The sequence below is a fragment of the Chiloscyllium plagiosum genome, unplaced genomic scaffold, assembly GCF_037043375.1.
Source record: "Chiloscyllium plagiosum isolate Xiang-an unplaced genomic scaffold, Cpla_swu_hap1 HiC_scaffold_6, whole genome shotgun sequence".
Taxonomy (NCBI): Eukaryota; Metazoa; Chordata; class Chondrichthyes; order Orectolobiformes; family Hemiscylliidae; genus Chiloscyllium; species Chiloscyllium plagiosum.
The window spans coordinates 81,144,739-81,172,008 of record NW_028270144.1 but is presented as its reverse complement, the minus strand read 5'-3'; the positions used below and the strand labels follow the sequence as shown (position 1 = coordinate 81,172,008).

At 40.0% G+C, this 27,270-nt stretch overlaps 1 protein-coding gene across 1 annotated transcript in view; it reads left to right on the top strand.

The window, feature by feature from the left end:
• The window catches only part of alkbh8 (alkB homolog 8, tRNA methyltransferase), a 69,531-nt gene that overhangs the window by 34,436 nt on the left and 7,825 nt on the right, over positions 1–27,270 (top strand). Inside the window, exons 7-9 of the mRNA XM_043691834.2 lie at positions 2,483–2,589; positions 7,238–7,389; positions 14,921–15,189. Of these exons, the coding sequence (XP_043547769.2) occupies positions 2,483–2,589; positions 7,238–7,389; positions 14,921–15,189 (528 nt within the window). The remainder of the gene's footprint in view (positions 1–2,482; positions 2,590–7,237; positions 7,390–14,920; positions 15,190–27,270) is intronic.

The following is a 27,270-nucleotide window of genomic DNA, read 5'->3' as shown; positions in this document are numbered from 1 at the left end:
CTCTACTCAGTACTCTGACCGATAAAGGAAAGCATACCAAACGCCGCCTTCACTATTCTATCTACCTGCGACTCCACTTTCAAGGAGCTATGAACCTGCACTCCAAGGTCTCTTTGTTCAGCAACACTCCGTAGGACCTTACCATTAAGTGTATAAGTCCTGCTAAGATTTGCTTTCCCAAAATGCAGCGCCTCGCATTTATCTGAATTAAACTCCATTTGCCACTTTTCAGTACATTGGCCCATCTGATCAAGATCCTGGTGTAATCAGTGAACCTCCTTCACTGTCCACTACACATCCCAATTTTGGTGTCATCTGCAAACTTACTAACTATATCTCTTACGCTCATGTCCAAATAATTTATGTAAATGACAAAAAGTAGTGAACTTTGTCAAATGCCTTCTTGACATCTAAATACAGTACATCCACAGGTTCCTTCACATTACTTCTTCAAAGAAGTCCAATAGATTGGTCAAACATGATTTGCCTTTCACAAAGCTATGTTGACTTTACCTGCTTATCTTGAACTTGCCTAAGTGCCCTGCAATAACTTCTTTTAATAGTAGTTTCTAACATTTTCCCAATGACTGGTGTTAAGCTTACAGGCCTGTATTTTCCTGATTTTTGCTTCCCTTCTCTTTTTTGAATAAATGAGTTAAATTTTCTATCTTCCATTATTCTCTAGAGGAGGGGTGTGAGTGGTCAACAAAGGGTGCGGTCTCATTTTGAACTACGAGGAAGAGAAATTTCTCCACTTAGAGGATAACGAATCTGTGCAATTCTCTACTACAGAAGGCTGTGTAGGGAAAGCCACTGAACATGTTAAAGCAAGAAAAGAATAGATTTTTAGACATTCAAGGGTTATGTTGAGAGAATTAGGATGGCATTGAGATAGAGAATCGGTCATGGTTGTGTTGAATTGTGGAGCGTGCTCGATGGGACAAATGGCAGCTCCTGCTCCTATTTTCTACGTTTCTATGTTATACCTTTCAAATTGGTTAGAAACCAAATTTGGACTCAATTATTAATTCAAATTATTGCCATTTTTCATATTCTGTTGTGTGAAACAATTGCCTGATTGCTGAAAATTTTTAAAAAATTGTTATAGTTAATTTTGTCATTCCATTGTTTGCCAAAAAGGCAATTCATGTAAAATTGTATCAGATTTCATGTTAAGCTGTTCCTTTCTTTCCTTTCATAGTTAAATAGATGGATTTGTCTCCACGAAGATCTAGGCATTCATTATCACTTCTGCTGTCTCACTCTTGGAGTATTTTAAAATTTTCTTCATTAATCTTACATCCACAAACATTTACATGTCAATAGAAATAGTGATTCTATTTAATAATGTAATTTGAAAACAACTTTTTGTTATTAAGCTTTTGGGAGACAACTTGGGATGCTTTATTATATTATAGATGTTATATAATAACAAGCTATTGATGTTCCAAACATGACAACTTGACTGTTGACCCATTAGCAATTTTCAAATTCTGATTGAATCATTATTTGAGGCAGAAGATGGGGTTCGAGGAGTGAGCTATGGTTTCCAAGTGCTTGCCACCCATTTTTGCCCCGAAGATCACTGTTAAGTTAATTAAAATTGAGAATAATGGAAATAACTACACCTCAGTAGTACTTTGATATTCAGGTGCTTCTTGACCAATGCCAACAAGTTTCCTGAAACAGCTGCTTAAATTGACAAAATGTGGTAGGGCACGACTGTTACGTTCAAATTGATAGAGGTAATATGAACAGGTAATCTTTAATTTTCATTTGTTGAGTGGCAAAATTGACAATGGTTTGCTGGAAGCAACCAAAACGTTAATTAATGTTTCTGTTTGGGTCCAAGAGGATTATGAGCTCCTGATTCTTCAGATTTGTTTGCTGGCTGGATCAATGTGGGAGACTGACAATTTCCTCCACAATATCTATAGCTCGCTGGTTGTTTTCAAATATAGCCTGCACTGCAATATATGACTGGATAAAACAATTCCAACACAGACCTTGGGTCTAATTTAGTTGTAACTTCTAAATTGTTCCCAGGGTTTGGATTGCTAAGGAGAACTTGCGTTTTAGAATTATTTGCTTCTAAATAGTCATTTTTAATGTGGTTGGATTGTATTATAGATTGAAAAATAATGTTTGGCAGCCATTTCTTTTTCACAGGTAGAAGATATCTTATGGATATGTCAGCCAGAGGTTATTGTCCAAATATTAATCTGCTGTTTGTGGTCAGTTGCCATAACTAACTATTCTAATAAAAGGATTTTTTCCCTCATTTATTGTATTGGAAGTATAAATATTTAGAAATGTATATCCAGGAGTTTCCAGTTGCTATAATGTCTTCTGTTGGAAGGTATCTTGCAGATAATTATAACTTGTTTTTCTTACTTCCCTACATTGTGGCAGCAGAAGATTTTAGCTTACCATCTTTTATTTTGTGCAGAATACATAAATTTTTTTCTTTTTTAATTTGTAGACAGTGATGGATTTTAAGCATCCAAATGGCCTTAGTGTTGCAGTGATGTTGCCTCGTCGTAGTCTGCTCGTAATGACTGGTGAATCCAGATACCTTTGGAGTCATGGGTGAGTAATTGTTATGATCAGAGAGGTGAGGTGGAATAGCTTGACTGCAAGAGATTTTGTGGAAAAAAAGTGCTTCCAAAATCACTGAGTGCTTAACCGTTTGCATGTTAAGAGTATTTACAATTTAGATCAATGCCTTGACTGTAGGGATGAGACAAAAATAGGAAAACAAATTATGAAGAGAATATAAACTGTCTTCAGAGATATGGATAGGTGAAGTGAATAGGTAAAAATTTATCTGAATGAATCTAATGTAGGAAAATGTGAACTTGTCCGCTTTCGCAGAAAACATAAAAAAAGTCTTAGTATTTAGATGGAGAGAGATTGCAATACTGTGAAGTGCAGAGAGATCTGGTTGTCCTTGTATACACAATGTTGGTATGCTGGTACAGTATGTAATTAGGAAGCTATGTAGATTGTTGATTATTTTAACGGGAATGGGATATAAAAATAGATGTGCTTTGCTACAGTTGTACAGAGTATTAATACGACTCTCACAATATGTAAAATTTGGTCTTCTTATTTAAGAAAGGGTATAAAATGCACTTGAGTTTGCAGTTTTCTTTAAATTGTTTGTTTCTAAATGCATTAGAGCAATTTAAAGAAGTTGAAATGTATTTGGGATAGGTAGGAATGTGGAGTTGAGGTCACCATTGTATGAATGACCTTCTCAAGTGGTGGAGCTGGCTTGAGGGGTTGAATGTCTTAATCATGCTTCTACTTCATATGTTTGTATGTAAAGGACAATCTAGACAAATTTCTTTTCGGTTTTAAAACAGAATATTACTTAATGTACTTGATCTAGTCAGAAGTGGTGATAGAATTATGGTAATGTCACTGATTAATAATTCAGAAACTCAGGCTAATGCTCAGTGGACGTGGATTCAAATCGCACTGTGTTAGCTGTTGAAATTTAAACTTCAGTTAACAAGATTGAGAATTAAAGGTAATGGTGATCGTGAAACTATCATCACTTACCATATCACCCCATCAAATTCACTAATGCCCTTTAGAAAAGGAAATCTGCTGGCCAGAGTATAAAGAAGGCAGGAAAGAACTTAAACAAGGCGTTTGGGTGAAAAGCAGTCATTTAATGTCCTTGGCAACAGAATGAAGGAAAAGCCCAAGGTGTTTATACATATATAAGGGGTAACTCGGGAAAGAGTAGATCCACCCAAGGACAAATGAGAGATTTTATGTATCAAGCCAGAAGAGGTGGGTGAGGTCCTTTTCATTGAGACTCACAAAGGAGAAGGACCGGGACGATGGTGAGTCTAGTGAAGGTTATGTTTACATGTCAAAATAAAATGGGGGTGAGATACTGGGTATATTGAAAAGCATTAAGGTAGACCGGTCCCCACGACCTAATCGGATCTGTCCCAGAATACTGAGGGAAGTAAGGGAGGAAATTGTTGGGGCCTTGTACAAAATCTTTGAATCCTCTTCAGTAGCAGGCGAGGTCCATAGCCAATGTTGTTCCTTTGTTAAGAAGAACAACACTGATAATCCAGGGAATTTCAAGCTGGTGAGCCTTACATCGGTAAGGAAATTATTGGCGATGATTCTTGGGGACATGATTTACTCACGTGGAAAATATGGACTTATTAGCAATAGCATGGCTTTATGCAAGCTGTGTTTCACAAACTGAGTTTTTGGCGAAGTGACAAAGATGATTGGTGATGGCAGGGTAGTGGATGTTGTCTGCATGGATTTTAGCAAGGCCTTTGACAAGGTCCCTTGTGAAGGCCTGATACAGAAGGTGAAGTTACGTGGGATCTGCAGTGAGCTGCTAAGATGGATATAGAAGACAGAGTCGCAGTGGATTGGTGTTTTTCTGACTGGAGATCTGTGACCAGTAGTGTTCCGCACAGATCCATGCAGGACCCCTTGCTGTTTGTAATATATATAAATGATTTGGAGGAGAATGCAAATGGTCTGATTAGAAATTTGTGAATGACACACAAATTGGGGGAAGCTGTGGATAGTGAAGAGGATTGCCAGAGGATGCAGCAGGATAGAGAGAGCCTGGAGACTTGGGCAGAGAAATGGCAGTTGGAATTTAATCTGGAAAAATGCAAAGTAATGCATTTTGGAAGGTCTAATGCGGGTGGGAAGTATACATTAAATGACAGAACCTTTTAGAAGCACTAACATGTCGGGACATTGAAGTGCACAGCTCCGTAGTTCCCTGAGGACCTGTGGGCAATGCAAATAGATAGGGTGATCAAGATGGCATATGGCATGCTTGCCCTCATTAGGTGAGGCATACATATAAAACTTGGTAAGTAATGTTGTGTAGAACCTTAGTTAGGCCCCCTCTGGAATATTGCTTACAGTTCTGGCAACCAGAACTGTAACAGAAGGATATGGAGGCTTTGGAGAGCATACAGAAATGGTTTATCAGGGTGTTATCTGGTTTTGAGGGTATTAGCTGTGAGGAGAGCTTGGACAAACATGATTTGTTTTCACTTGAACATCGGAAGCAGAGGGGCAATCTGATAATTTTATAAACTTCTGTGAGGGGCATGGATAGTCACAGTATTTTTCCCAGTGTAGAAATGTCAATTACTCTGAGACATTGCTTTAAGGTAAAAGGGTGTAAATTGAAAGGAGGTGTGAGAGGCAAGTGCTCACACCGGGTGCTAAGTGGCTAGATTGCACTGCCAAAGGTGGTGATGGAAACAGATAGAACAGCCACGTTGAAGAAGCCACTTGACAGCTATCACAAATACATGAATAGGCAGGGAAACAGATGGTATGGGCTGCATAGAAGCAAAAGGTTTTTAGTTTAGAAAAATGGCATGTGTCAGCGCGGTCTTGGTGGTCCAGAGGGCCTGTTTCTGTACTATACTGTTTTTGTTCTTACCTGGCCTGGCCCACTTGTGACTCCAGTTCCACAATAATGTTGTTGACTTTTAACTGCCCGAGGAAGCAGCCTTGTAAACCACTCAGTTGAAGAGCAGTTGGTGATGCCAGCATCATTAAATCGATAAATTGAAAAAAGACATTCCAGCTTTCAAAAAAACACAGATTATGAACATTGGAGATAATATTAAGCTAATTTGAAGTCCTGTAATGAAGGCAAAAAACTGCAGATTCTGCAAATCAAACAAAAACTGAACGCTGGACAAAATTAGATCTGGCAGCATCTGTGAAGAGAAAATCATTCAATGTTTAGAGTTTGGTATTGTGGGAACGTTTTCAGAACTCAGTGATGAGTGAATGTTTCCCCTTCTGAAGAAGAGTCATACCAGACTTGAAACATTAACCGATTCCCTCTCCACGGATGCTGCTAGACCTGCTGAGTTTCTCCAGCATTTTCTTGTTCTGTAATTTTGTGTAGACCTCATTAATGTCTCATTTGCTTGTGCTTGTCTGCAGAAGAAACAGGTCTTAAACACAGTTTGTGTACTCGCATGCTATGCAACTGGCCATTAGCCGTGTCTCGTGAATTATAGGTGCTTGGCTTGCATGATTACAGGCTCCATGGGGAAGATCCATTTATACTGAAGTCCCATTGTTGAAGTAATTACATTTAATAGTTTGTCTCAACCCAATTGGGTATTCAAGTGATTGTCTAGGTCCTGTGCTGATGTAGCCATCATATTCTTTCAAGACAGTTACTCCAGGTCTGGCTTTGCTGACAGGTTGTCTCCATTTCAGTAGCTTTGAAATGTAGAAAATAACAGTAATGTAAATATTCAGCTGTCTTTGATTGTGATTTCAAAGAATTTGGCTTAGTCTTTTGGAAATTTAGTGGTTTTCAGCCATTAAATTCATAGTCATTTTTATTATAAAGTATTTTTAAAGAAGGTAATATACAGCTTGGATAAATGGCAGTGCTTTATGGATTGATATTTTCATTCATTGCATATACGTTGATGAGTTTACGGCACCTGCCAATAGTGTGTGGATTTATGAAAGCAGAAAATTTAAAGGATGGGTATCTTAAATGTATTTGCAAAGTCATCCCATTGTTTGTTCCATGTAATTTCATGAACAAATCTGGCATCCAAACCTTTTTTAATATTTGAATATTTATTTCAGGAGTCAAGCCGTAAGCTACTTGAAACTATTTTCCTAAGAATCTAATATTTGCATTGTAGCGATATATTTACAAAATCGTCACATTTTATAAGTTTTTACCTGATGTAAGTAATAGGCAAACATGTTTGCTGCTGACCTCAAAGAAAGATGTCCAAAAAATTCTTGCATCCTCTGTGGCATATATAACACTTTTTCCAAACGATAGATTAGAACTTAAGGTGGCCAGCAGTCATGAAGTCAGCGTAAAAGCAACCAATCTGTGCAGCAGGAAACAGTAAGTTAAAGTCATTGATTATCATCACTTAATGCAATTACAGATTGAAAACAGATCAATGTTAAAGCTCAAGTATCATTAGGAAACTTTACAAGAAAATGTGGACTTTTTTTTATCAGAGTAAGGAAGTTTGACAGCCCATAATATAGATTAACCTTTCAGGGCAAGATGAAGTTGTTTAAAGGTAATTAGAAACATATTATGTTGTTGATACTGTTATTTTTCAATCAACTTTTTCACAAGTTTTACAATGAATGTTTTAAAAGGATTTGCTGTTATCACCACAGTAAATATCTGGGCTAATTGTTATCCCTTTGTACTCAACAGAATTACCCCTAGAAAGTTTGATGTGGTGACAGCATCAGAGATGCAAAATACTGGTACCATCACTGATGACATCAGTAACCTGACTTTAAACAAAAGGGGAGCGAGGACAAGTTTTACCTTTCGGAGAGTCAGAACAAGATTGTGTGATTGTGGTAAGTGTTTTATTTTTCTGAGCTGTTTGTTTGCTGTGCACAACATCCTCACCAAGGAGTTATTTGGGTGATTTGCTCAGAGTGTCCTTATTTAACTAACTGTTCAACCTGTTTATTGTGTTACAAAGTGGTTGTAACCAAACACCTAGAAAATCTTGCCTCGCCATCTGTTAAAATGTGAGTGATGGAGAACTCCCAAATTCCACTATTTTTAAAAAAAAATCAGTATGTTTTTCTAACTCTTAATAGTGAACATTTTAAGCAAATAAAACTCTTCACAAATCCAAGCCCCCCCCTTTTCTCTTAACTATTTACTATCTGACCACAATTCTTTAAAAATATCTGGTTCCAATAAGACATTTATTAAAATTATACTAACTTAATCTCAAAACTACACCGTCTTTGTCTTCTCCACTGTCTTCAGCTTTCCTGCTGATCTCCCTGGGTTGTCTTCTTTCTTTTCACTGCGAGTAAGTTTTACATGAAAAGGTACTTTTGATAGAAAGGATTTTTTCTGATTTCTTTAAAAGCACGATGTTGGCTGGGCAGTTGTTCTCTGACAAATTTTCAAAATATTGGCATTCTTATAACCCCAACGTCGATTGTCTCATTGGTCCGGTGTTGGCAAAACAATAAATTCAAGCATGGTTGAGTTTTAGTATCCTGGGGTATAACTTAAACTGGTTAAATTCAAATTGTTGTCAAAACAACAACCACAACTCAGGTATCCATTTCAAGCCAAATGTTACATATTTCCAATTTTCCAGTATACTCTGGGATTGTCATCTAGTCATATATGTCAGTGTTTGTACACTCTCAGTTCAGAAAAGCAATCTTTCTCTTAAAGGTACAGTACACATCTTCAACTTCATAATAATTGCAATCTATAAGAAAGCAATAGATTGCACCTTTTTTTAGTATCTAATTCCCTTCCGCCTTTTTATTAATTATTCTATAACCCCTGATGTCATGTGATGCTGCCAGTTGATTAGATCTTGATATCATTTCAAGTGTTGTACACAGAACTGCATTAAATTGGGAGTGCAGTGTAAGTTAGTAGACATGTGGAACAGACTTCTGGAAAAATGAATGGATTTAATATAAGTTAACACTATTCAGAATGTGTGGGATTAATATCTATTGAGTTTAACGATATAGGACATTTAAAACATTGTTTAAAATGTTTGAAGGTGAGTGATGATGGTGATGGGGCAGGCAAATAGTCTAATAGAAAAACATGGAAAATGATTATATGGGGCAGTCTGGATAAAGTGAAAGTTCTTGCTCTGAACTTAATATTTTAATACATTCTTCATTTGTGACATTTAAAGGTGCAAGAGTAGATCAGCTACTTGGGTGTAATGTGCCATATATTAATATGATGACTAATCTGATTGTAAGCTCTAATCTGTATTCCCACCTATCTTAACCTTTCACCCCTTATGTCTACAAAATATTTAAGGACTTGACTTCAACCACCTTTTCAGGAAGAGATCCCCAAAAAGATTTACTACCCTCAGAGGAAACAAATGAACAAGGAACAAGAGTAGGTCTTTTGGCCCATCAAGTCTGGTCCACTATTCAATAAGATCATGATTTTAACCTCAAGTCTAACATTCCTGTGTGCCTCCAGTCATCTTTCATCCCTTTGGTACCTCACTTCAGATCTATATTAAGTGGGCAACCCCTGAGTTTTAAATAGTCGTCTGTAGCTGTAGATTCTCCCATGAAAGGAAACCTCTTTCCACATCTACTCTATCAAGACCTCTTAGGATCTTAAATGTTTCATTCAAGTTGCCTTTTACTCTTTAAAAACTCTATTTGATTTAATTCTAGTCTGACCAGCCTTTCCTCATAGAACAATTCACTTATTCCAGGTATTAGTCTGGTAAGCCTTCCAATGCATTTACAACTTTTCTTGGAGTGAGTAATGCTCTGCACAGTACTCCAAACGTCATCTCACCAGTATGTTACGTAACTGAAGCATAACGTGCCTATTTTTTATTCAATTTCCTTCACAGTAAATGGTAACATTCCATGAACTTTCCATATTACTAAATAAAAACTGAAAGAACTGCAGATCCTGTAAATCAGAGACAAAAATTGAAACTGCTAGAGGAAGGGTCACTCGACCTGAAATGGTTAATCCTGATTTCTCACCACAGATGCTGCTGGACCCGTTGAGCTTTTCCCACAATTTCTATTTTTGTTTACTAGCTGTACCTGGATAATAGTCTTTTTTGAATTGTGCACAAGGACATTAAGATCCATCTGCGTCTCACCATTTAAATAATCTGCATTTTTATTCTTCCTCCCAAAATGGATAATTTCACGTTTTCCCAGATTTTCTCCATTTGCCTACTACTTAAAGATGCTGCAGAGAGATAGATAGGTTATGCTGTCTTCCCAACATTTTTTTCTTTACTTATACTTGGGTCATCAGCAAATTTGGCACCAAGCATCTACAGTATTTCCTGTTAGGTAGCTAATCTTCTTTCTATGCCAATTTGCTTTCCTAATACCGGAAGCTTCTATTTTCTGTTGTAATCTTTGATGTGGCACTTTATCAAATGCCTTCTGGAAATATTTAAGTTCCCTTTATCTACAGCAGATGTTACCTCCATGTAAAACTTAGTAAATTGGTCAAATGTGATTAACCTTTCATAAAACCATGTTTACTTTGCCTGATTACCTTTGAATTTATCTAAGTGCCCTGCTACAATTTATTTAATAATAGTTTCTAATATTTTCCCTATGGTAAATACTAACCTACTGACTTGTCTTTTCCTGCTCTCTGTAATATTTCCCTTTTGAAGAAAGGAGTTACATTTTCTATATTGCAATCGAATGGGATCTGCCCTGAATCAAGGAAATTTGGATAATTAAAGTCAATGCATCAACTATTTCACTAGCCAGATTTTTTAAGATTCAGAATGAAGTCCATCAGGTTCTGGGCGCCTGTCAGTTGACAACTCCAACAATTAACACAGTCACCAGACAAGTACTGAGTAATTTTCCTGAGTTACTATCTTTGTTCATTTGCTTATTTATCACTCCTGGAATGCTACTTGAGTCCTGTGTCATGGAGATAGATGCAAAGTAACTGTTCAATTCATCTACCATTTACTTTCTTTCCAGTGCAAATTCTCCAGAGCCACATGTGGTATGACTGAAGCTCATTTTATTATCGCTTTTTAAAGTGTACATACAAGTCCCTTCTATCAGTTTTTATATTTCTGGCCAGTTTTTGTAATTTTACTATCCTCTCTTTTTTTGTACATAATATGAAGAATCATCAATTTTCTGACTTGTTCTGCACAATTATAAGTCTGATTCCATCTTTAACTTTTCTAGTTAGCCATGAGTGGCGGGATCTTCCCTTGAAATTTTCGTTATGTGGTGTAACATATGCATCTGTGTATTCTAAAACATCCTTTTAACTTGTTTGCCACCGCATCTCAAGTGGTATATTCTTTAAACTAATTTGCCAATGCACTTTAGCCAATTTTGCTTTTGTGTCCTCGTTATAAGAATATAAGAAATAAGAGCTGAATGGAAGCTATTTAGCCACTCAAGCCTGCCCTGTCATTTAATAAATCATGGCTGACCTGCACCAGGCCTGAACTCCTATTTTACGCCAGCACACATAGCCATCAAATCAATAGTTGAAAAATCTATCTACTTCCTCTTTAAAAACTTGCAGTGACTTAGCCTTCTCAAGTTGAGGTGAGAATGACATCAGGCTGCATTTTACTGAGTATAAACTCTTCACTGTTTGGAGTCGTATCTTGCATATAGGAAGATTGTTGTGATTTTTGGAGATTGGTCATCTCACCTCCAGGACCTCTCTACAGAAGTTCCTCAGGGTAGTGTTCTTGGCCCAACCACCTTCAGCTGCTTCATCAGTGACCTTTCCTCTACATAAAGTCAGAAGTGGGGAAGTTTGACAATGATTGCACAGTATGGAGCACCATTCGTGACTCAAATACTGAAGCAGTCAATGTCCAAATGCAACAAGATCTGGACGATATCCAGGCTTGGGCTGACAAATGGTAAATTGTATCACACAATTTGCCAGGCAATGACTGTCTTCAATAGCAGACAATGTAACCACCATTCCCTGGACATTCAATGGTGTTACCATCACTGAATTCCCCACTATCTGTATCCTAGCGGTTTCCATTGACCAGAAACACAACTGAACTTCTTATAAAAAAAAATAGAATGAATGCATGAACAGGTCAGAGGCTATGAAAGCTGCAGTGAGTAACTTAAGTCCTGTCCGCCTTCCACAAGGTACAGTCAGGAGTGTGATGGAATATTCTCCCCTTGCTTGGATGAGTCCAGCTCCAACAACAGGCAAGAGGTTGACACCATCCAGGACAAAGCAACTCAACTGATTGGCACCACATCCTCAAACCTCCCTGACCCCCACCACTGAATTTCAGTACTAGCAGTGTGGACCACCTATAAGATACATTGTAGAAATTCACCAACGATCCTTAAACAGCACCTTCCAAACCCACTAGGAGAAAGTGAGGACTGCAGATACTGGAGATCAAAGTCCAAAAATGTGGCGTTGGAAAAGCACAGCCAGCATCCGAGGAGCAGGAAAGTCAATATTTCAAGCATAAGCCCTTCACCAGGTATGTGGGGATGCCAAGGAGGCTGAGAGATAAATGGGAGGTGGGTAGGGCTGGAGGGAAGGTAGTTAGGAATGCAATTGGAGATGAAGGTGAATGGTGATTGTGATAGATTGGAGTTGAAGGTGGAGCGGACAGGTGGGAAGGAAGGAGGACAGGTAGAGTTGCTGAGTTGGAGAGTTGGATCTGGGATAAGGTAGGGAGAGGGGAGATGAGGAAACAGATGAAATAACATTGATTCCATATGGTTGGAGGGTTCCAAGGCGGAAGATGAGGTGTTCTTCCTCCAGTCATTGGGTGGTTAGGATTTGGCATGGAAGGAGGCCCAGGACTTGCATGTCCTTGGCAGAGAGGGTGTTGAAGTTGTCGGCCACAGGGTAGTGGAGTTGTTTGGTGCGTGTGACCCGGAGATGTCCTCTGATATGTTCCGCAAGCTGGCGTCCTGTCTCCCAATGTAGAGGAGACAACATTGAGAGCAACAGACACAGTAGATGACGTGTTTGGAGGTGCAGGAAAATCTCTGCCAGATGTCAAAGGATCCTTTGGGGCCTTGGATGAAGGTGAGGAGGAAGACGTGGGCGCAGGTGTTACACCTCTTGCAGTGGAACGGGAAGTTGCCAGGGGTGGAGGGTGGATTGGTGGGGAGCATGAGCCGAATGAGGGAGTTGCAGAGGGAATTGTCTTTGTGGAATGCTGAAAGTGGTCGGGAGGGAAATCTATCTCTGGTAGTGTGGCCTGACTGCAGGTGGCGGAAGTGGAGGGGATGATGTGTTGTATCTGGAGGTTGTTGGGTTGGAAGGTGAGGACTGGGGAGTTCTGTCCTTGTTGCGGTTGGAGGGGTGGGGTTGAAGGGCAGAGGCATGGGAAATTGAAGGGATGTCCTAGAGGGCATTGTAGACTACATGGGAGCGGAAATTATGGTCCTTGAAGTAGGTGGCCATCTGGGATGTTGTGGAGTGGAATTGATCCTCTTTACGGGGGTTGGGGGTCAGGTGTTGGGAAGTGCTGTAGTCCAGGTAGCTGTGGGACTTCCATTTCTACACCGCCAGGGATATATTTCCCTCCCCACCCTTTCAGCATTCCGCAGAGACAGTTCCCTCCACGACTCTCTCGTTAGGTCCACGCCCACCACCAGCCCATCCTCCACTCCTAGCACCTTACCTTGCCGCTGCAAGAGGTGTAAAACCTGCGCCCACACCTCCCTGCTCATCTCCATCCGAGGGTCCAAACGATCCTTCCACGTCTGGCAGAATTTTCCTACACCTCCAAACACCTCATCTGCTGTGTCCATTGCTCTCGATGTGGTCTCCTCTACATTGGGGAGACAGGACATCAACTTGCAGAACCTTTCAGAGAACATCTCCGGAACACTGATCAAACAACACCATGTGGTTGAACGCTTCAGCTCCCTTACCACCAAGGAGCAAGTCCTGGGCTGTTTTCTCCCCCTCCCCCCGATCTTCATCTACCTATCACATTCCCAGCTACCTCGCTCCTGGCCCAGCTCCACCCCCTCCCATTTATCTCTCAGCCCCCTTGCTCCTCTTCCCCCATCTCCTTTCCCACATTGCTGATGAAGAGCTTATGCTTTAAACGTTGACTCTTATGCTCCTCGGATGCTGCCTGACTGGCTGTGCTTTTCCATCGCCATGCTTTTTGACCTCCATCTTCCAAACCCACGACAATTTCCATCAAGAAGGACAAGTGCAGCAGATACATGACACACCATCACCCCAATTCCTGTCATCATCCTGAGTTGGAAGTACATCACCGTTCCTTCACTGTTGCTGGGTCAAAATTCTGGAATATCCTCACTAAAGGCATTGTTAAGTCTACTTACAGCACATGGATTACAACAATTCAAGAAAGCAGCTCTCCACCACTACTTCAAGGGCAACTGGGGGCAAGGAATAAATGCTGGCCAGCCAGCAATGCTCATATTGCAAAGAAATAAAATAAACAACTCTTTAGAGAATTTCAGACATTCCCTACTCTCTCAGAAGAAATTCCTTTGCATCTCAGTTTTAAATGATAGTTACTGAATAAGGAGGAGAAAGTGAGGTCTGCAGATGCTGGAGATCAAAGTTGAAACTTTATTGCTGGAACAGCACAGCAGGTCAGGCAGCATCCAGGGAACAGGAGATTTGACGTTTCGGGCACAGGCCCTTCTTCTGAATAAGGAGACAATGTTTCATACTTTAGGATTCCTTCACATGTGGAAATGTCTTCTCAACATCTACACTGTAATGGTCCCCCAGAATTTTGTATGCTTGCATAAGATAATTCTGTTAAACTCTAATGCTCTAGTTTCTTTCATGCAATCATCATTGCCCTTCTATGATCATCTTTCATTCCTCCAAAGATATGCTTAGCTTTTTATGGTGCAGAGGGAAGATCTGCATTACTGCTACATTTTCTTTGTCATGGCTCTGCTTACTCTGCTGTAGTGTACCAATTATAGAATTTGTCAAATAGTTGTATACTTCTAGACTGAAGAATATTTTTACTGTTTTAAATCTTGTAAAGGTGAGCGTTGTTGAAAAATTGACATGTTTTCCTATGATACGCAAGCTGTGTCACTGTTCATTGTCAGTTCAGATTTGTTTATGCTAACATCTAATCTAAACTGACAGTGAAATCTCATTCAGAACAGATTATATGTGAAAAAGATCGCACAAGTCTCGATGAATTAGGATAGGAAATGGACATCATGAAATAGTCAATTCAAAGGAAAATTCCTTTTAATCATTAGTTGTTAACAATACAAATTTTGCTTTGAAACAACTTTGTTTTTCTTTACTGAAAGGTACAAATGTTTTTCTTTTAGTTCTGATTTCAGATCTTAAATATGTTTATTTAAAACAAGGCTGTTATACTGTTGTCTGCAGCTTACCCAGAAGTCTGTGACAGTCAGAGTACTCGGGAGTGCAAGGATACACCCGCATTGGTCCCAAGTAGTGATGGGGATGCCTCAAAGTTGGAGCACAAATATGTACATAATGTTTATGATGAGATTGCTGGTCACTTCAGCAGTACCAGGCACACCCCATGGCCGAAAGTGACTGAATTCCTGAAAGCACTACCAGCTGGAGCTTTTGTGGCTGATGTTGGTTGTGGAAATGGCAAATATCTAGGTGTGAACAAGAACCTTTTCGTGGTAAATATGTTTTTTAAATCTTCAAATACAATGTGGATGCATTTCACTTTTGAACTTTTAAATTAATGTTGCAGAAACTGTATTGATTACTTAACTGAAACAGTGTTGATTATTTACAGGAAAAGTTAAGCATTTGGAATTTTGTTTACAAGGGCTGTTCTTCTTGGTGATTGGGCATTTCTGACACAGTATATCATTATAAACTCTTCTAACAACCAATATTTCCAAATCATTCCTTGGACTCAAACTCCGAAATTTTCTGATGAAAGATATGTTGATGCTGACACACTCCATTTCCCTAGATTGTTTGAAAAAGAAACCAAAATAATCATGATATTCCTTTTGAAATGGTTATTCAGTTTTCCTCAATAGCTACATTATAAAGTATGTCATAGGCTATAGCCATGAATTTAAAGACCTTCCAATAGGAATGGTTTGGCTGCATTCCTGGTGCTGGAAATCTCCTGGTTTCATTCTGTGTTGATCTTCATTTACCATTCTGTCTTCGGCATCCATCTCTGTTACCATCCAATCCATTCTCTAGTGTGTCCTTCTGTCTGGTCTTCCATTTATCTTATGACCACAACATAACTGCATAAAGTAATTTTTGACTTGCATTTATTATTATTAAAATGCGCCACTATCTTGAATATGACCCTTCTATTGATATGGTGAAATGAGATGATATTGGCTCATGTATTTTAAACACAAAAAAACTCAGGTTATGGTAAGGATAGGGTTGGTAGTTTAAGACTAAACAAGTTGTAGGTTATTTTGTCTGTGTGTCAATTACATTATCTGCTACCATAAGATGTGCCACAGAGCTGAGGGTTTTTAATGTGTACGTGCATCAAAGTCAATAATAATCTGAGCTATGTTTATCGAACTTTCAAATGTACTTGTTATTTATTTTAAGACACAATCGATTATGAAATAATGAGAGTCATTGACTCATTTTCTATCCTGCCTCTCCCATTTTTATTACATTCATTTTTGAAATTAAAGAATTCATTTCTTGGACTGTTTCAAATAACTACCTAATTTAGAGTAGAGAGAAATTTAATTAAAAAAAAAGTTTGATAATTGAGCCTCCAGCTCAGCTTAGGAGCCACATAGTGAATTCCTGAGAAGAACCATTTTTAATGCACTTATCTTGGAAATTACTGAGATCCGTTTACCCATGTGTTTGCTATATGTATGTTTGTTGTATCTAGTATTTGACAGAGGAAGTTAAGGAGTATATAAATCATCAGGTTAGTAGGAAATCTGAGAATTGAGTGTTTTTTAGTATGCAACAAAGGAAGACCAAAAAACCTGAAAAAGTAAGAATACAATATAAATGCAGAGGAACAGATGTGTGGAATATTTCTTAAATGATAAGAAGTTGGAAAGTGTAACGGAACGAAGACACATAAAGACCTAAAAATGGGCTGCAAAGCTTCGGGTATTTGAAAAGGAAACATTTGGATGAATGCCATGACAGGCTAAATCAGGAGAATCTTTGGGGATTAGAGAAATGGCTAAATGGTTAATTTGCATCTGTTTTTACTAAGCGAGATGCAAGGAATCTCCCAGAAAGACATCCAAAAGTTAGGGATAATTAAGAATTGAAGGAAATTAATGATCATTAGAAAGTTGCACTACTGAAATTAATAGAGCTGAAAATTGGTAAGTCCCTGGAACCTGAAAGTCTACATCCCAGTCTTGGAGGAAGCTATAGAAATAGTCAATACATTGAATGATTCTTGCATATTGGAAGCTAGCAAATGTCATCTGGTTATTTAAGAAGGGAGCCAGAGATAAAGTGGGGAATTATAGACCTGTCAGCCTTATGTTAGTCATATGGCATAGGTTCGAACCTATTATAATGGATGTGATGAATGGAAGCTTGGATAATAATAATCTGATAAGACGTAGCACAGATTTGTGAATGGGAAATTGAGTTTGATAAAGTTGAGAAGTCTTTAGAGCATGTAATGAATGAAATTTTTAAAGGGTAATCTCGGATTTTCAGAAGGGTTTTGACCAGGTGCCCTCTGTGATGATGGTTAATAAAAGTAAAACAGATGTGATAGGAGGTAATGATGGGATTAAGGATAAGATAAAAGGCAAGAAAACAAATCAGGAATAAAGGGGTCGTTCTCAGGTTAGGAGGCTGTGAATAGTGGGATACCACAGGTTCAATATTTAGGCCCCACCTGTTCACAGTATATCTCAGCGATTTGGTTGTGAGCACGAAATGTAACATTTTCAATTTCGGATGATACAAAGCTAAGTGGAAATGCTGTGAGGAAGCTTTCTAGCAGCTTCAGGAATGTTTTAAACAGGCTTAGTGAGTGGGCAAGAGCACAGTGGATGGAATATAGTGTGGAAAATGAGAGGTTATTCACTTTGGTAGGTGGAACATATGTTTAGGGTGTAAGTTTGCTCGCTGAGCTGTAGGTTTGATATCCAGACGTTTCATTACCTGGCTAGGTAACATCATCAGTGGCGACCTCCAAGTGAAGCAAAGCTATTGTCTCCTGCTTTCTATTTATATCTTTCACCTGGATGGGGTTCCTGGGGTTTGTAGTGATGTCATTTCCTGTTCGTTTTTCTGAGGGGTTTGTAGATGGTATCTAGATCTATGTGTTTGCTTATGGCATTGTGGTTGGAGTGCCAGGCCTCTAGGAATTCTCTGGCATGTCTTTGCTTAGCCTCTCCCAGGATAAATGTGTTGTCCCAGTCGAAATGGTGTTTTTCTTTCCTCTGTGTGTAGGGCTATGAGGGAGATGGGGTCGTGTCTTCCTGTGGCTAGCTGGTGTTCATGTATCCTGGTGGCTAACTTTCTTCCTGTTTGGCCTACGTAGTGTTTGTGGCAGTCCTTGCATGGAATTTTTTTTATAGATGACGTTGGTTTTGTCCAAGGGTTGTACTGGGTCTTTTAAGTTTGTTAGTTTTTATTTGAGAGTGTTGGTGGGTTTGTGTGCTACTAGGATTCCGAGGGGTTTCAGTAGTCTGGCTGTCATTTCTGAAACTTCTTTGGTAAATGGTAAGGTGGTTAGGGTTTCTGGCTGTGTTTTGTCTGCTTGTTGTGGTTTGTTCTTGAGGAATCTGCGCACTGTGTTTTTTCAGTATCCGTTCTTCTTGAATATGTCGTATAGGTGGTTCTCCTCTGTTTTTCGAAGTTCGTCTGTGCTGCAGTGTGTGGTGGCTCATTGGAATAGTGTTCTGATGCAGCTTTGTTTGTATGTGTTGGGATGGTTGCTGGTGTAGTTGATTGGTCGGGCTGTTTGGTCAGTGTTTGTCGGTTTTCTGTATATGCAGGTTTGTAGTTCTCCCTTGTCCTTTCTTTCTACTGTGACGTCCAGGAATGCGAGTTTGTTGTCAGTTTCTTCCTCCTTGGTGAACCTTATGCCTGTGAGGGTGTTGTTGATGATGTTAAATGTCTCTTCTATTTAGTTTCGTTTTGTGATGACAAAGGTGTCATCTACGTAGCGAACCCAGATTTTTGGTTTGATGATTGGTCGGGCTGTTTGTTCTAGCCTTTGCATTACCGCTTCTGCTATGAATCCTGATAGTGGAGATCCCATGGGTGTGCCGTTGGTTTGTTTGTAGACTATGTTGTTGAAAGTGAAGTGGGTGGTGAGGCACAGGTCCACTAGCTTCATGATGTTTTCGTTGGTAATGTGATTGATGGTGGTTGGTTTGTGTTTGTGTATGATGGTCTGTTCTAAAAGTGTGGCGAGTGTTTCCTTTGCCAGGTCAATGTTGATGGAGGTGAACAGTGCTGTTACGTCGAATGAGATCATTGCTACATCTTCCTCTATTTTGGTGTTTTTGATGATTTTTAGGAATTCCTGGGTGGAGTGGATGGAGTGCTGTGACTCTTCTACTAGGTATTTCAGTCTTGCGTGTAGTTCTTTGGTCAGTCTGTAAGTTGGTGTTCCAGGTAGTGAGACTATAGGTCTGAGGGGGGCTCCTGGTTTATGGATTTTTGGTAGTCCGTAGAATCGTGGGGTGTTGGTCCCCTTGGGTTTCATTTTCTGGAATTCTGTCTTGTTTAATTGTCCAGAATTGTGTAATTTTCTTAGGAGATATGTAATTTTGTTTCCTAGTTGTGGGGTCGGGTCTAGCGCAACCTTTTGGTAGGTATTGGTGTCTCGAGTAGTGCATTGGCATTTCTCTATGTAGTCCCTTCTGTTCAGGATGACTGTGAGCCGACCTTTGTCTGCAGATAATACAACAATGTTTTTTGTCTTTTTTGAGGTTTTCTAGGGCTTTCTTTTCTTGTGTGTTCAGTTTGTTTCCTTCCCTTTTTCGGCTCAGAGTAGGTGCAACTGTCTGATAGTTTGTTGTGTTTCTTCCGTGAGATTGTTGTCCTTAAATGTGGTTTCTAATGCTGCTAGGAAATCCTTCTTGTCAGCGTCTCAATAATTGAAATTTAATCCTTTGACTAGTACCGCTTCTTCTGTGTCTGATAGGGTCCGGTCTGATAAGTTCTTTATCCATGCCCGTGTTATCGGTTTTGTCTTTTTTTGTGAGTTTGTCAAATTTTTTCTTCAGGTCCCGATTTTTCTTTATCTGTGTTTGTCGTTGTTTGGTGTTTATGGCTCGTTCTACCGCGTCTGTCCATTCTTGATTTGTTGCTTGTTTGAATAACGGTTTTTGACGCGCAATTTCCCAGTTGTATTTTCGGAGTCTGTGGTGGGCATCACTACCCACCAACTTACAGACTGGCCAAAGAACTACACGCAAGACACGCAAGATATAAATAGAAAGCAGGAGACAATAGCTTTGCTTCACTTGGAGGTCGCCACTGATGATGTTATCTAGCCAGGCAATGAAACATCTGGATTTCAAACCTACAGCTCAGCGAGCAAACTTACACCCTAAACCTCAACCTGAGCTACAAACCTTGTGGAACATATGTGTTGAGCATTTCTTAATTCAGAGAGAGGTTGGAAAGTATATATACAAAGGGACCTAGATGTCCTAGTCAATAAATCACTGAGAGACTAGCAAGCTATGAGAAATGCTAATGGAATGTTGGCCTTTATTGCAAGAGGATTTCAATACAGGAGTGGTGAAGTCTTGCTTCATTTGTATAGATGATTGTAAGACTGCATTTAGAGTACCTTGTGCAGTTTTGTTTTCTTTCCACCAAATAAATATCATTGCCATGGAGGGAGTGTAACAAGGTTTTACCAGATATGTTGCTGGGATGGTAAGACTGTCATTATGAAGATAGATTACACAAACAAGGCCTGTATTATTAGAGCTTTGAAGAATGAGATCCTATCCAAATCTATAAAATACTTACATGCATCAAATGTCTATCCGTTTAAAATGTTTCCTCTGGTTAGGGAATCTAAAACGAGAGCACAATTTAAAAATAAGGCGAATGCTATTCAGGACTGAAATGATTTTTTTTCCCCACACAGAGGGTTGTGAGTCTTTGGAGTTCTCTATCCAAGAAGGCTCTGAAAGTTTGGTCTTATGTTTAAGGTAGAGATTGACAGATTTCTAATTATCAGTTAAGGTGATAATGTGTGTGAAAAATTTAAGTGTTCAATCAGTTAAGATATTAAATGGTGTAACAGGCTTGATGGGCTGAATGGCCTACTCTTGTTCCTGTATTCCTATATTCTCTGTGTTCATATCTTTGAAAATGAAGGATATTCTATCACACCATGACTTGTGCCTATTAAGTTGTGAGCAGACTTTAGAGAGTCAGGAGGTGAGTCAGTTGTCTTATCATTCTCAGCGACATATCTGCTTTTGCAGCTCTGTTTTAGTTTCTGATTAATAGTAATATTGGATATTGATCCTTGGGAATTCCGCAGTGGTAATGCATTGAATGTCAAAGGGAGATGGTTAATTATGTCTTGTTGGAGATAGTCATTGCTTGATACTTGTGTGCTGTGAGTGTCACTAGTCACTTATTAGCCCAAGACCGAATGTGCTCCAAGTCTTGCTGCATGTGGACATGTACATAGACTGATTTAGTATGTGAAGAATTGTGAATGTTGCTAAAACATTGTGCAGTCATTAGAAAACATCTCCACTTTTGAGTTTATTAAAGAGAGAAGGTAATAAATCTGAATTGCCACAATATTAAATGCATTTTCTTTGTATCATAAATGTGCAATATTATTTATGTGCTTAATATTCTGAGAATCTTCGATATGAATATCTGACTGCTTGAAAAATGTAAATGCAAAGTTCTCTTGATGCTGATGACCTGAAATAAAATAGAAAATACAGAAATACCCACAGATAAAAGCTAAATACTGTGGATTCTAGAACCATGAAGCAAAATCAGAAAGTGCTGAAGAAACTCAGCAAGTCTGGCAACATCTGTGGAGAGGTAAATAAAGTTAATATTTTGAATCTAGCATGACACTTCTTTAGAACAGAATGTGTTGGAAAATGGTAGGTTTTATATTTTTGACCGATGTGGAGGAGGGGAGAGGGGAACAGATGGTGTGGAGACCCAATGTAAAAGACAAAAGGTTGCTAATATAGCAAAAGAGAAATAGGTATGAAAAATGGGTGTAAATTAGCCTGTGAAAGGAAGAAAATGGGTCCCATCTGCTGTGAGCAAAGCAAACAAAATAAAATATAGGCAGTGGGGAAGGAGGTTGGATGAGAATGTAATAAAAATGGAGGGCATCTAGTCGGCACGGACGAGTTGGACCGTAGGGGTTGTTTCCATGCTGTACATCTCTATGACTCTATGTCATGCAGTGAGGCTTTGAAATTGTGGAATTCAGTATTGAGTCTTGAGGCTGTAAAGTGCTTCAGCGAAAAATTAGGTGTTGTTCCGAGAGCTTGTGTTGTGTTTTATTGGAATATTCCAGACCCAGGGCAGAAATCTTAGCAAGGGAGCAAAGTTGTTTTTGTTTTGAAATGACAAGCAACTGGAAGGCTGTGATCATTCCTACAGACAGAATGGAGGTGTTCTCACCCAGTCTGCTTTTGTTCTTAGGATTCCTTTTGTCCTTACTCTATCACTGTTCTGGGAGGAAGGAGAGGGGGTGAGGGCTGAAGTGCAGTAGGTGGGTCGGATACAGCTGACAGTCCTGTCAAGCATGAAGTGGGGATTATTTGATTCAGGTAAAAGGAGGTCCTATTAAAGACAGCCTGGTGGAAAGGAGTATCTTAAAAACATGCAATGGAGACAGAAAAACGGATGAATGGAATGGAATTGTTGCAGGAGCAAGGTATGAGGAGCTGCATTTAAAATAACCATAGCAGTCAGTGAGTTTGAATATTGGTAGATGGATTATCCTCAAAAATGGAAACACAGAAGTCGAGGAGAAAGAGAGGGAGAAGAGTCAGAGAGGACCATGTAAAGGTGAGAGAAGAATGAAAATTGGAAGATGAGAGCAGGAACCAACACCAATGGTATGGCTGATGTATTGGAGAAAGAGTTGTGGGTTGGAGCCCTGCGTAGGACTGGAATAAGGAATATTCAGAATACTATTTAAAGGGAGAAGCATAGTTGGGAGCCATGCAGTTGCCCATACCCTCACCTTTGACTTGGAGAAAGTGAGATGAGCTAAAGGAGAAGTTGTTCAAATTGAAAATGAGCTCAGCTAGGAGGAAGATTGTGATAGCTGGAGACTCTGCAGGCTTCTTTTCATGAAATGGAGAGCCTTCAGACTCTCCTGATAGGTAATGGATGTGTAGAGGAGGTGGCCAGGCCCAGAAAACTGAATCTTATGGAATTAACCTAAAGTATCAGAAGACATGTGAATGTAAAGGATTCTGGGTAATCCAAGATGGAGGATGGGAAAAATGTTTGGCTGTAAGAGCTGTTCCCTTTTTTTAGGTGTTGGTGGTGATTTCCTCGAATTCCAGGAGCAGCAATTACTGTTTTAAATGATGTTACATTGTTTTGGAACTTTGGAAAAGAAAAGTCAAAACAACAGCAGTTTAAAAGGGAGAAGAGCAGACGAAGGAAGCACATGGTGAGGACAGTGCAGGAGAGAGAGAGAACCTGCACAGTTAACACCTTTGCTGTTTGAATTTGTGTATCGCTGGACATCGGAGTGCATCTGGGAAAATTAACAAACAGTGAAATTCGCAACTAATCTTGGAGGAACCGGTTTGGGCGAAGTTCACAGCACAGAATCAGCTAAGTTAATTGTTGTTTTAAATCTGTCCAAGAGAAAGGCTGCAGTAGTGAGTATAGTGGATTCTTTCTTAATTATATGTTGTTGGAGATAAGTCTCTTGATTAAACTTAAAATATAAGCCATAGCTATTAATTTAACCTGGGGCAGTGTTTGTAGAGGAATAAGACGGTGTTATTATCTGGGTCTGTAGATTGTGAAGGAGCAAAAATGGCCTTTGCAGTGATATGTATTTCTTCTCAGATGTGGGAGTTTAAAGAGAGTTGAAGGATTACTGTGGATTATATCTGCCATAAATGCTGTTGGATGCGAATCTTATCAGATCGAGTGGATCGGTTGGATAGACAGATAGAAGTGATGAGGTATTTGCAACAGCAACAGTATGTGATGGATGGCAGTTATAGGAAGGGGGGAAGTCTCAGATACAGTCACATAGATTGGTTAACTCCAGGAAGGGTAAGAGAGGTAGGCAGTTAGTGCAGGAGTCTTTTGTGGATATACCCATTTCAAACAGGTATACTGTTTTGGTAAATGTGGTGGGTGATGGATTCTCGGGGGAACGTAGCAAGAACAGCCAAGTTTCTGGTATTGAGACTGGCTCTAATGCAACGAGGGGTACGTTGGCTTCCAAGAGATCAATTGTGTTAGGGGATTCTGTAGTCAGAGGTACAGACAGACGTTTCTGTGGCCAGCAGAGACAAAGCAGAATGGTGTGTTGTTTCCCTAGTGCCAGGATTAAGGATGTCTCCAAGAGGTTGCAGAATGTTCTCAGGGGGGAAGAGGGGCCAGCAAGAGGTTATTGGCCACATTGGAACCAACGACATTGTTAGGGAAAAAGTTAAGATTCTGAAAGAAGATTACAGAGAGTTAGGCAGAAATTTAAAAAGGAGGCCCTCAAGGATAGTAATATCTGGATTACTCCCAGTGCTACGAGCCAGTGAGGGCAGTAATAGGAGGATAGAGCAGATGAATGCATGGCTGAGGAGCTGGTGTATGGGAGAAGGATTCACATTTTTGGATCATTGGAATCTCTTTTGGGGTAGAAGTGACGTGTACAAGAAGGACGGATTGCACCTAAATTGAAAGGGGACTAATATACTGGCAGAGAGATCTGCTAGAACTGCTTGGGAGGATTTAAACTCGTAAGGTGGGGGGGCTGGGACCCAGGGAGATAGTGAAGAAAGAGATCAATCTGAGACTGGGACAGTTGAGAACAGAAGTGAATAAAACCGTCAGGGCAGGCAAGGACAAGGTAAGACTAATAAATTAAACTGCATTTATTTCAGTGCAAGGGGCCTAACAGGGAAGGCAGATGAACTCAGGGCGTGGTTCGGAACATGGGACTGGGATATCATAGCAATTACGGAAACATGGCTCAGGGATGGGCAGGACTGGCAGCTTAATGTTCCAGGATACAAATGCTACAAGAAAGATAGAAAGGGAGGCAAGAGAGGAGGGGGAGTGGCATTTTTGATAAGGAATAGCATTACAGCTGTACTAAGGGAGGATATTCCCGGAAATACATCCAGGGAAGTTATCCAGTGGAACTGAGAAATAAGAAAGGGATGATCACCTTATTGGGATTGTATTATAGACCCCCCAATAGTCAGAGGGAAATTGAGAAACAAACTTGTAAGGCGATCACAGCTATCTGTAAGAATAATAGGGTAGTTATGGTAGGGGATTTTAACTTTCCACACATCGACTGGGACTGCCATAGTGTTAAAGGTTTAGATGGAGAGGAATTTCTTAAGGGTGTACAAGACAATTTTCTGATGTGGATGTACCTACTAGAGAAGGTGCAAAACTTGACCTACTCTTGGGAAATCAGGCAGGGCAAGTGACTGAGGTGTCAGTGGGAGAGCACTTTGGGGCCAGTGACCATAATTCTATTCGTTTTAAAATAGTGATGGAAAAGGATAGACCAGATCTAAAAGTTGAAGTTCTAAATTGGAGAACGGCCAATTTTGACGGTATTAGGCAAGAACTTTTGAAAGCTGATTGGAGGCAGATGTTCGCAGGTAAACGGACGGCTGGAAAATGGGAAGCCTTCAGCAATGAGAGAACAAGGATCCGGAGAAAGTATATTCCTGTCAGGGTGAAAGGGAAGGCTGGTAGGTATAGGGAATGCAGGATGACAAAAGAAATTGAGGATTTGGTTAACAACAACAAGGTATAGACAGGATAGATTGAGTGAATCCTTAGAGTATAAAGAAAGTAGAAGTATACTTAAGAGGGAAATCAGGAGGGCAAAACGGGGACATGAGATAGCTTTGCTAAATAGAATTAAGGAGAATCCAAAGGGTTTTTACAAATATATTAAGGATAAAAGGGTAACTAGGGAGAGAATAGGGCCCCTCAAAGATCAGCAAGAAAGCCTTTGTGTGGAGCCACAGAAAATGGGGGAGATACTAAATGAATATTTTGCATCACTATTTACTGTGGAAAGGGATATGGAAGATATAGAATGTAGGGAAATAGATGGTGACATCTTGCAAAATGTCCAGATTACAGAGGAGGAAGTGCTGGATGTATAGAAATGGTTAAAGGTGGATAAATCCCCAGGACTTGATCAGGTGTACCCGAGAACTCTGTGGGAAGCTGGAGAAGTGATTGCTAGGCCTTTGGCTGAGATATTTATATCATCGATAGTCACAGGTGAGGTGCCGGAAGACTGGAGGTTGGCAAACGTGGTGCCACTGTTTAAGAAGGGCGGTAAAGACAAGCCATGGAACTATAGACCGGTGAGCCTGACCTCAGTGGTCGGCAAGTTGTTGAAGGGAATCCTGAGGGACAGGATGTACGTGTATTTGGAAAGGCAAGGACTGATTAGGGATAATCAACATGGCTTTGTGCGTGGGAAATCATGTCTCACAAACTTGATTGAGTTTTTTGAAGAAGTAACAAAGAAGATTGATGAGGGCAGAGCAGTCGATGTGATCTATATGGACTTCAGTAAGGCGTTCAACAAGGTTCCCCAAGGGAGACTGGTTAGCAAGGTTAGATCTCATGGAATACAGGGAGAGTTAGCCATTTGGATACAGAACTGGCTCAAAAGTAGAAGACAGAGGGTGGTGGTGGAGGGTTGTTTTTCAGACTGGAGGCCTGTGACCAGTGGAGTGCCACAAGGATCGGTGCTGGGTCCTCTACTTTTTGTCATTTACATAAATGATTTGGATGTGAGCATAAGAGGTACAGTTAGTAAGTTTGCAGATGACTCCAAAATTGGAGGTGTAGTGGACAGCGAAGAGGGTTACCTCAGATTACCACAGGATCTGGACCAGATGGGCCAATGGGCTGAGAAGTGGCAGATGGAGTTTAATTCAGATAAATGCGAGGTGCTTCATTTTGGGAAAGCAAATCTTAGCAGGACTTATACACTTAATGGTAAGGTCCTAGGGAGTGTTGCTGAACAAAGAGACCTTGGAGTGCAGGTTCATAGCTCCTTGAAAGTGGAGTCTCAGGTAAATACGATAGTGAAGAAGACATTTGGTATGCTTTCCTTTTATTGGTCAGAGAATTGAGTACAGGAGTTGGGAGGTCATGTTGCGGCTGTACAGGACATTGGTTAGGCTACTGTTGGAATATTGCGTGCAATTCTGGTCTCCTTCCTGTTGGAAAGATGTTGTGAAACTTGAAAGGGTTCAGAAAAGATTTGCAAGGATGTTGCCAGGGTTGGAGGATCTGAGCTACAGGGAGAGGCTGAACAGGCTGGGGCTGTTTTCCCTGGAATGTCGAAGGCTGAGGGGTGACCTTACAGTGGTTTACAAAATTATGAGGGGCATGGATAGGATAAATCGGCAAAGTATTTTCCCTGGGGTCGGGGAGTCCAGAACTAGAGGGCATAGGTTTAGGGTGAGAGGGAAAGATATAAAAGAGACCTACGGGGCAACCTTTTCACGCAGAGGGTGGTATGTGTATGGAATGAGCTGCCAGAGGATGTGGCGGAGGCTGGTACAATT